The sequence below is a fragment of the Anneissia japonica genome, unplaced genomic scaffold, assembly GCF_011630105.1.
Source record: "Anneissia japonica isolate Jap-2015-1 unplaced genomic scaffold, ASM1163010v1 scaffold483_len1788099_cov177, whole genome shotgun sequence".
Taxonomy (NCBI): domain Eukaryota; kingdom Metazoa; phylum Echinodermata; class Crinoidea; order Comatulida; family Comatulidae; genus Anneissia; species Anneissia japonica.
Window position 1 is genome coordinate 1,595,562 of NW_022682587.1, and position 11,123 is coordinate 1,606,684.

The 11,123-nt window shown below is 34.5% G+C and overlaps 2 protein-coding genes across 2 annotated transcripts in view; both read left to right on the forward strand.

Moving 5' to 3' along the window:
- Positions 1–9,354, forward strand: part of LOC117115806 — a 63,433-nt gene extending 54,079 nt beyond the window's left edge. Inside the window, exons 62-64 of the mRNA XM_033260076.1 lie at positions 8,099–8,326; positions 8,745–8,861; positions 9,086–9,354. Of these exons, the coding sequence (XP_033115967.1) occupies positions 8,099–8,326; positions 8,745–8,861; positions 9,086–9,354 (614 nt within the window). The remainder of the gene's footprint in view (positions 1–8,098; positions 8,327–8,744; positions 8,862–9,085) is intronic.
- The window catches only part of LOC117104447 (adhesion G-protein coupled receptor G2-like), a 24,963-nt gene continuing 22,931 nt past the window's right edge, over positions 9,092–11,123 (forward strand). Inside the window, exon 1 of the mRNA XM_033245331.1 lies at positions 9,092–9,346. The gene's annotated coding sequence lies outside the window, so the exon portion shown is untranslated. The remainder of the gene's footprint in view (positions 9,347–11,123) is intronic.

An 11,123-nucleotide genomic window follows, 5' to 3' on the forward strand; every position in this document is an offset into this window, starting at 1 on the left:
AGCCGCTCCTCGCCCATGGTTCGGTTGGTAGAACCATGTCTTATCGAATAAGGACTTAAAATGGAGGTCCTGTGTATACATCTGGCTCGTGTGCACTTTAAAGAACCCATTGCATCTTTCGGAGGTAGGGGGGTTACCCCGATGTATTGGTTCATTTCAGCCCCTGTCCTTGTGGAATGATGTGAACATGTATATACCAAGAAGCGCCTCTTTACGGCTGCTATGTAGTCACGGACCACGCCCATACGCCATTCAGCACAGTGAAGCTGCAAGTTATGGGTTATTCTCCTACCTTTACCTTCAACCAGTGTAGTCAATTGAGGATAGGTGCATGTGCTCATGTCTAGATATTCCGGATGCAGTGTTAAGGCGTTGCTACAATCTTCTCAACCGACTAGCAGGAATACCACATAGAACAGCATTGCAGCAATCCAACCGAGATGTAATGAGAGCATGCACTAATCTAAGAAGAGCGTCATTAGTCAGGAACCTTTTAAAAGAGAACCAGCAAAATGATTTTTTGTTATAGAGAGGATTTTTGATATGCTATTAATAATAGAATCAACCTTAAAATCGTTTTTTGGCATTTTTAAAAAATGAAGTTACAGGCCATTATACGAGTTTACCCTGACATCACTGGCGAAAAAAGTAACAAAAGATCGTGTAAATAACGCCGCGTAGGGTATCCGCCGCGTACGATCTTTGCGTGCATGCTGTAAACATGGATGTAACTCTTTTGTTGACAACGCTGATGCAGTTAGCATGTCCTATGCATAATCAATACGTCAACCACGGAGGAATGTGTTTTACCCACATCAATATTTTTTTTTTATGCGTCAGTGGATTACTAGGCCTAAAATTTGTCGCGGGGATATTTTATAGCCTGGCACATCCTCTTTATTTATTGCAAATAAATAATATTGCTTACCTTTTAACGAAAGGGCTTATAATAACTGTGAGCATAGGACGAAGTGATGAATCCCCTTTATAGAGAATCTGAGAGACTGTCAAATGTTTGAGATGAAAAAAGTAGGCTAGGCTTTCTTTGAATTCGGCCTAATTGGCTGCTGTTATTCGTACTCGAAAGTAATTATTTGTCTTAAAGTCATAACATCTCATGTCGTCCAACTCAACTAAGCCGTAGTCGCTCATCTTCTGTTTGATATCCCTTTGTGCGCCGACAATTTGTTAATTAAATATGCTGCGTGTTTTCAAGAATCGGAATTATTAGTATAAATATATATTATTACATGTACATGGTAAAGTAGCTTATTCTAAAAGCGCTGGTCCAGTGATAAATGGTCCCTAATTCTTGTCTGACCCTAAAAACGCTTGTCTCGGGTTCGCTAATGTCAGATTTGACGTGGAAATCGAAGAAGCACATGATTACCAAGCTAATTTCTAAAATTACAGTAATCTTGTCGCTCGAAATACAAAAGAAGTTCAGTTTTCAGTATATTCCAAACATCTGCTTCCTTACAACACAGGCATTCTTCGATCGTTCGTATAGCATTAGCTGACATTGGCCACAAGCGCACCCGTTTAAATTATCGAGCCTACTTTCCACCTTTGCTCCTCATCAACTTTTGAATGGTAATTATGTGCTTCTTCGATTTTAACGTTATCTTTATTATGTCTTTCTGCTTTGAACGAAAAAAAAACACCCTTGGCTTATGTTCGGCCATTGCAATCTTCTTGAGACCGATGATGTCTAGATTATGCATAGGCTTATGACTTAATATGCATCAGCTGTTGTCAACAAACGAGTTACAGCCATGGTTACAGCATGCACACAAAGATCGTACGCGGCGGATACCCTACTCGGCACTATATTTATACGATCTTTTGTTACATTTTTCGCCAGTGACGTCACGGTAAAATCGTATATAATGTCCTATAACTTCATAAAAATAGCCAAAAAACGATTTTAAGGTTGATTCTATTATTATTGGCATATCAAATATTCCCTCTAGAACAAAAAAAAAAAAATCATTTTGCGAGTTTCCTTTTAATGTGCCTGATGTTACAGAGGTGATACGTAACGGACATGCAGATGTTGAATATGTGTTTCCCTATCGTCATAATAGAGTAAAAAACAACTCCAATATTGCAAATTTCTGATGATAGAAGAACATTAATCTCGGCTTCAATCGTAATGCTATTGATTGGAGGCGATGTTGAAAGGTATGCCTATATGGAATGAATACAAAGTACTTCAGTCTTGTCAGGATTGAAGCAGAGCATAATATTTTGCGATCTCTAAGACATGCTTCATTTATATATTTTGCCTCGGACCAAAGCTTAATTGAAGGCTAATATACAGTTAAGTATCATCGGCGTATGCATGATACTGTGACTACTAATAAGTTTACTCAGTGGGCCAACACACAATACAAATAATATTGATCCGAATATAAACCCCTGGGGGGCCACCACAGATTATATCGGTACAAGCCGCGGAACTACATCAAATGCGAACCTGTTGTTTCCTAGAGGTGAGATATGATTTAAACCATGACCTGTTCCATCGATGCCAACAGATGATATTCTATGAATAAGAATGGGATGGCCGATAGTGTCAAAAGCGACACTGAGATCAATGAAGATAACAAGGATTAAACAACCCCTATCAAGATCAGCAATAATATCATTGTGAATTTAACTATTGCCGTTTTAGTGCTGTAAAATTTTCTGTAAGCAGATTGCAAGGGGTCAATTTTTTTTTTCGTTGAGGAAACTACCGGTGCAGCGATGGGAACCAAAATGCCCCTTGCTATGCGAACGTTTTTATGGCGGAATTAGAGCATAAATTACTATCTAACCTACAATTTAAGCCCTCTCATTACTCACGCTATATTGATAATATATTCTATATTTGGAAACAATGTAAGAATAAGTTTATATTTTTTTATATCTATCATCAATAATTATCATCATAGTATTTAGTTCACTGTTGATTATTCCAATGAGGCTATCCCATTTATTGATGTATTAGTTGGCATGAACGGAGGCAATATATCTACATCAATATTACAAACCTACCGACAATCACCAATACTTTGATTTCTACAGCTACCTTCCTATCACTCTTAAACGGTCTATCGTGTACAGTCAATTTTCCAGACTCAAGCGAACCTGTTGGGACCCGGCGGACTATCAACAATAGCTCTCTCGCCTCACAGCTAATTTCTTGAATTGTCATTATCTCAAACTAATAATATCTGCCATATTAAAATCATCTGCTAAATCTCGCTCAGACATTTTGTCTTACACACATAGACCTGTCACCGATACCCGTATACCTAAGGTATTTGAACAAAGCCCCCTCATCAAATCGCTTGGTAACTCATTCCAGAACGACTACTAGACTCATCAGAAAGACTCCAATATACCTTCATCCTCCTATTCTAGCTCAACGTCAACACCCAATCTTAAATCCCTCCTCACTTCCTCAAAGTTACCCTCGGCTAATCTTACTCACGGCAATATGGCTTGTAACAGCAGACGATGCCAACTATTCACTATCATTACCATATCCAACAGGTTCAAAGTTCCTGGTACCGACATCACCATCCACCCTCCACCCTCTGCCCTCCGCCACTTTATTGCCATGCCTCCATTGTCGTATATAGTAATATTGCGCCCTATGTACCAAATTTACAATATAACTATGTATGTGAGACAGGGTATAAACCCCGTTTAAGAAACAACAATTTAAAAAATATCTGTCAGGAATAACTTAAAGGTTTTTCTATTAAGGATTTGAGGTTCATCATTATAGGGTCTAACTACGGATCCCTTAAGGAAAGACGGTGTGCTGAAATACGTTGGATCCTTTACCTTAAGTCGAATGTAAAGGAACTGAACGAAATAGGCTTTGTCAGCGATTACTTCTTTATATACATTTATATGTCACACGAGACAGGTGTATTATATTATATTAAGCGCTCTTTTTGATTACCATTATTTAAAATATATTTATGTTCCAGCAATGCGTCAACCTTTTTCTGTCACTCGTGATAGTCCCAGTATATATACTGTCTCTTATACACATCTATATATATATATATATATATATATATATATATACATATATATATCTAAATCAGAGTTGCTGCATAGACAGATTTGTATATATAAAATAAGAAGTCAAACAAAGTTCTGTATCTGTCCAAATAAATATAGAGTTGCTGCATAGACAGATTTGTATATATAAAAAATGAAGTCAAACAATGTTCTGTATCTGTATATTTTTTAAGAAACTAGAAAATAAAATTAACATCCTTTGCAATGGTAAAGATGAGTACACGTTAATGGGTTGTGATATGAATAATAGTATATTATAATATAAACTTGATCAGAGAAACAGTATAAACCTCAGTTATGACAAATCCCCACTGATGCTAAAAAATTGCATGACCAAACATAATCTTTCCGATATTTGGAGGAAATGCAATAAAAGCAAACACAATTTACATGGAGAAGAAAAAATACGTACAAAATGTTGGATTTTTGGTGCATATCTAACTCCCTATACAAAAATGGTGAAGCAATAAACACCGATATAAGACCGTCTATTTTTTCAGACCATGAAGCCATATCACTTAGAATTTTAAATGATGAAGAAAAAAGAGGGCCCGGAATTTGGAAGCTAAATAGTAGCTTTTTAAATGAGGAGGAATATACCTTTAATATTTTAAAAGTAATAGAAAACACAATAGAAAATGGATATAATCTTAATCCAGCATTTCTTTGGGAATTCCTAAAAGTAAAGATTAAAGAATTTTCGTGTAAATATGGTAAAAAAAAAGGGGGGAAAATGAAAATAAAGAAAAATTACATAAAGAAATCGTAGAATTAACGCAATTAGATATTGCCTATGATAAGAAAAGAGATAAACTATTAAGAAATAAAATAAACGACCTAGACAATATATACTTATTTGAGGCTAAAGGAGCACAAACTAGATCTGGAATACAGTGGATTGAAAAAGGAGAAAAAAAAACACAAAGTTTTTTATTGGGCTAGAGAAAAACAATGCGAAAAAGAAACGCATCACATCTGTTTTAAAAAACAATGAAAATATACCACATACACTAATGAAATTCTTAAAGAACAAGTAAACTTCTTTAAACAACTTTATCAAATGAAAGAAATCCCTGACTCAAACATCCACAAAGATATCAACAGCTCCGTCGGCAACACAATGTCAGTCGAAGATAAAAATAAATGCGAAGGTCTATTAACACTTGAGGAATGTACAAATGCAGTTTTTAAAATGTGTTTAAATAAAAGTCCAGGTACAGATGTAAAATTTTACCGTAAATTTTGGGATGCAATTAGTTGCACAGTGTGTGAAGCCCTTAACTTTAGTTATGAAAATGGTAAATTATCAACAACACAACCAAGAGGTATTATAACCTTATTGTATAAAAAAGGCGAGCGAGAAAATTTAGCCGATTGGAGACCAATAACACTTCTAAATGTTGATTACAAAATAGCCGCTCACGTACTTGCAAATAGAATGCAATCTGTAATAAGTACAGTAATTAACCATGACCAAAAGGGATATATCCATGGTAGATTTGCGTGTGAAAGCATTAGATTGATCGAGGACTTACTTGAATATACAGACACTAATAATAAAGAGGGAGCTTTAATTTTTATTGACTTCGAAAAGGCCTTCGACTCTGTAGATAGAAACTTCATGCTGAAGTCTCTAAAATATTTTGACTTTGGAAAACAATTCATACATTGGGTAGAGGTAAGGTACACCGATACAGAAAGCTGCTGTATTAATAATGGGTGGACATCAGATAGTTTTATTATGAATAGCGGGATACGCCAAGGATGTCTCATGTCCTCTTTATTATTTGTTTTAGTTGTAGAGTTAATGGCAATTAACATAAGAAACAATCCTCTGTGTAAAGACGTTAAACTGCCGTCTTCAAACGAGGTTCTGAATACTGTTAAAATAGCACAAATTGCCGATGATACTGTGATTTTTGCAAAGGATGAAAATAGCATAGTTAGTTTCATTAAAGAAATTGAATTGTTTTGTGAAGTGTCAGATTTGAAACTGAATAAAAATAAAACGAAAGGTGTGTGGATTGGAAGTAATAAAAATAAGAAAGGTAATGCTTGTGACATCTCGTTCGTTCAAGAACCTATAAATATTTTTTGGAATATATAAAGGATACGATAAACTTGCAAAAAAAGGGGAAAATAAGTTTCTAATTTAGAGCACGTTTTAAAAACATGGGAAAAAAGAAATTTGTCCTTTTTTGGGAAAATTACAATTATACAGATATTCCCAAAATCTTTATCCCTAAGATTAATAACATTTTGTATAACTTCTTATGGAGTGGGAAAAAACAAAAATAAAACGAGATATAATTATACAAGATATTATGAAAGGAGGCCTAAAAAAATCTCAACACTGTAATCAATTCCCTTAAATTAAGTTGGGTAAAACGCTTAATAAGGTCTGACCCAGGTAAATGGAAATATATTCCATGCTTTTACATGTTTCTTGTAACACATACATTATGTATGACAGATATGAACTTCGAAAAGCATAGTTCATTAAAAGAGTTGCCTACATTTTATAGGAATATGCTTTATGTATGTGTCAAATACAATAATACACATGCTTCGCACCCACAATGTATCTGTGAAGTAAAAAAGCAAAGGCTTTGGGAAAATAAATTTATTCAGTTAAACGGAAAACCTATTTCTTTGTAAAACATGGGTAGAATCAAATTTTAAAACCATAAATGATATAATTGTAATTACCCGACTAATAAAGATTGATGAGATAATTCCAAAATTGTCAAAAACGCCAAATGCACTAATAGAATATGTGGCATTAATTAATGCAATTCCGAAAATATGGAAAGAAATTATTGTAAACCAATTTGTTTCTGTAATACATGGTGAAAAAGAATGTCAATCCAACGACACATTTATAAAAAAAAAAAAAAGTTAAAGATTTTTACTTATCATTCAATAATGATAAATATAGTGTACCAAAAGCTCAAAGTAAATGGGAAACTGCCTTACAAATCAACACAATCGACTGGCCACTGTGTTGGAAAAACAAAGTGAATTCAATGATGCATATAAAGAAAATTGCTCATTTCAACTATAAATTAATACACAGAATCTTACCTACACGATCTAGACTTAAACTGTGGAATATATCGAACAACAATCTTTGTGAGTTTTGCAATATACAGGAGGATGAAGAACATATGTTATTCAAATGTAAGGATATAGAATTTTGTTGGGTAAAACTTTATCGTATGTTAAAAAGAGGTAATTTTGATATAAATGAAAAAATAGAATGGAATAAAATTGTCCAAGGATGCTATGCTGAACGAAAAAATAAAATTCTATCTATTTTTACATTCTGTATCTATAAAAGTAAAGTTAAGTACAGACTCGGATTTGGGAAACAATGTCTTTGGGTTATGTTTTTATTGGAATTAAAGAGTTTAATAAGCTGTGATTTCTTAATTAAAAATGAAAAAGCAAAAAAGAAATGGTCAATGATTGCCTTAACAAAATAAAACAAATATTATATTGGTTAAACTCGGTGAAAACAATTTCACCATATTATAGTCTGAAGGGAAACCATTTCGAAAAAAAAATAATGTAGCCTATAAATATTGTATATAGTGTGTATAAATACAAACGAACAAACTTTAAAAAATAGGCTTAAACAAATCTCTAAAGCCGGACACTCACTGCATCGTACGAATCCACATTTGCTTCCAGTGAGCGACAGATGACGCAACGCCGCCTGCTGATTTTCAGTGGCAATCTGAACGGATCCTTATTAAAAAGACGATCGGTTGGGTCCACGTCTTTGCGTGCATTCTTCATCACGTTGCCGTCGCACGCAGTGAGTAACCGGCTTTAGATGTCTACATGGACTGTCTCTTATACACATCTAGATGTGTATAAGAGACAGAATACATGCCGTTCCGATAGTAAACAACTGTCTCTTATACACATCTAGATGTGTATAAGAGACAGCTGTCCGTATGCCAATTAAAAACAGTTTTGAAATATTTATTTATTTCCTTCTTTTCAGATACTGAAAAACCAAATCTTGTATGTCCTGACGATGTTATTAGTGATATTAAAAAGAATGTAAATTGGATTATTCCAAAACCAGAGGATAACTCTGATCAGACAGTGACACTGAATGCTTCTGCTTCACCCGATGATACTTGGGAACTCGGTGAACATACTGTTATTTATACTGCTACTGATAAATCTGGAAATGTTGACACGTGCTCGTTTATGGTGTTGGTCATTGGTGGGTGTAAACAAAACATATGACATTACTTTAATGTATTTTAATTTTTGTCCAGATTATGAATTTTTTGTTCACAGAAAACTGTTGTATTGTCCATATTCATGATGTTCCTATGATTATGATGTGATGTCATAATCATAGGAACATCATGAATATGGGCAATGCATATTCATATTATTGATGTTCCTATGATTATGATGGCATATTTAGGCATGTCACTTTATTTCTGTCAAATAAAATTTGATATTCTGTATAAGGCTTTTAGTAAATAAAAAAAAAAATATAATTATTGAATATAATTTTATCCATTGTTTATTTGTTATAAAGCTTGCTTGTTGTTGATCGTAATAATGGTTTTATATCTGGTATGTAAAATATTTGTACTATTTGACCATTTCTTTCGTTTCATTTTTAATAGATGCTTGCAATAATAATAATAATTGTCAAAATGGTGGTATTTGTCTGCCTAAAAATACAGGTTTTAAATGTTTATGTCAAACATTGTTTAAAGGATTCTTCTGCGAAATTAAACCGAGTAAGTAAATCATTATATATAATTTTAAAGCTCCTTAATCAAAATATTTTCACAGACACATTATTTATGAAAATGTTATTAATTATATTTAATATGATTTTATGTTGCAACGGCCTAAACTACATGCATCCGTTGGGAATATGCATTAATCATGTTTTGTTATTCTTATTTTTTAGTTTCTCTATACAACATACGTTGATTTGTTTGATTTGTTAATTCTCCAGAACCCCCAGTATTTACAGTTTCACCAAAGAGAGCAGAGGCTAACATTCAAGATACTGTCAGTCTTACTTGCTCATCGAGCAATTCAAGTAACTGGAAGTGGTATAAGGACAATAGTCCGATTGTATCAACAACAAATCTACATAATATAACAATTAGGATAACAGTTGATAATCAAGGATATTACTATTGCGGAGGATTTGGAGCTGGAGATTATAGTGCAACACAAAAGCATTCAAACAGAGTCCTATTGCTTGTAAAAGGTAAATAACTTAACTCCCGCCAGCATTCGTTATTATTTGCGGCTTAAAGAACCAATTGATGTAAATCATGCAGGCAAGTCTTTGAAAAATGTGCAAACATCTCGGTGGTTGTCTTGACAATAAGCTCAATTGGAAAAACCATATTAGTAACCTTAGCTGGTACGTCCGAATTTATTGATAAACTGACCGCACATTCAGTGGCGTAACGATGGGGCCGGAGGCCCTGTGTATTTCTGAAACTGGGGGCCCTTTTTGTGTCCCGGTCACCAATTCCATTGTGGGATTTTTAGGTGTTCATTGTTATTCTAATTTTTTTTTTTAACGACGAATAAATGATATAATATGCATCCAGAAAATTGAGGCCAGCGAGGGACTTTCACAGTTAGAGAGTCTATATACGGTGGCCCATAAGTGTCACGGCAACAACTTTCGAAATGTCACGGCATACTTTCAAAATTCACCGCACACTTTTAAAAACCACTGCACACTTTAAAAAATCACTGCACTTTAAAAACTAACGGCACACTTTCAAAATTCACGGTAACAAATTTTAAAATGTCACGTCAAACTTTCAAAATCACAACTTCCGCCATGGAAATTACAAATTCCGCTGTGAGGTTCACGGCGGAAGTGATTGTCTCACGGCGGAAGTGATAGAAATTAAAATTGTTAAAACTTTTGGCCACCGGTGGGAACATGGGAGTTGCTAAATAAAACCACTTCAGCCTGGGCTACATAAGTCGGACTAGGAGACCTAGCCAATGCCCAGTCCAGCTACCCTGTCACATTGTAGTCTATGCCTCATTTCACGTTAAGCTAGGCCTATGCAAAATATGACCCTGGCCTAGGCCCCTTCTCTCTATGCCTGGCTACTGAAGAATCCTGTACTGAATTATTATTTATTAAGTAAGTTTTATGCATTTACATTACAATACAGACATGTATAATATGATATGACATGATATCATTAATTATTTAAATTTCCGTCACCGTTTTCTTCTGGAATATAGACATATTATAGACATGGCCATCTTGTTTAAAAGCAATGAAACAATAAATATGATAAAAACAATAAACAGGGACATAGACAAGCTAACTTATTATTTTGTCTTACGGTTTGTACGGTACTGTATTTTGCTATGCCGTGTGAATACCCCTTCTTTTTTAAACTAAAACAACCACTTTAGCCGAGGGAGCGTGGTTATTTATAATGGTGACGACACGACACGCATAATTTCAGCTGTACTACGTATTAATTTATTCTTAATCTTCAGGACAGAGAGTGGGCCCTGGTAAACATTGGTAAACATGAAGTTTAGACTTATGATCGTTTTTTTTTTTATTTCCATGGCTACAGGTATATTCCAGAAGAGAAAGAGCGACGGACAGCTAATAAATAATAATTCAATTAAATATTACCTTTCTCATGTCTTGTATTGTAATTGTATAAAAGTTATTTATTAAATAATAATCAATATTCAGTACAGGATTCTTCAGTAGCCAGGCCTAGAGAGGGTGCCTAGGTCAGGGTCTTACAACAGATTCTGCATATGCCAAGCTTAACGTAAACGAGGCCTAAAACAATCTAAACTTCATGTTTACCAGGGCCCACTCTTTGTCTTGAAAATTAGGAATAAATTAATACGTAGCTGAAATTATGCGTGTCATGTCGTCACCATTAGCCACGCTCCCTCGGCTGAAGTGGTTGTTTAAGTTTTTAAAAAAAGGGGTTGGGGCTGGTAATCACACGGCATAGCAAAATACAGTACCATACAAA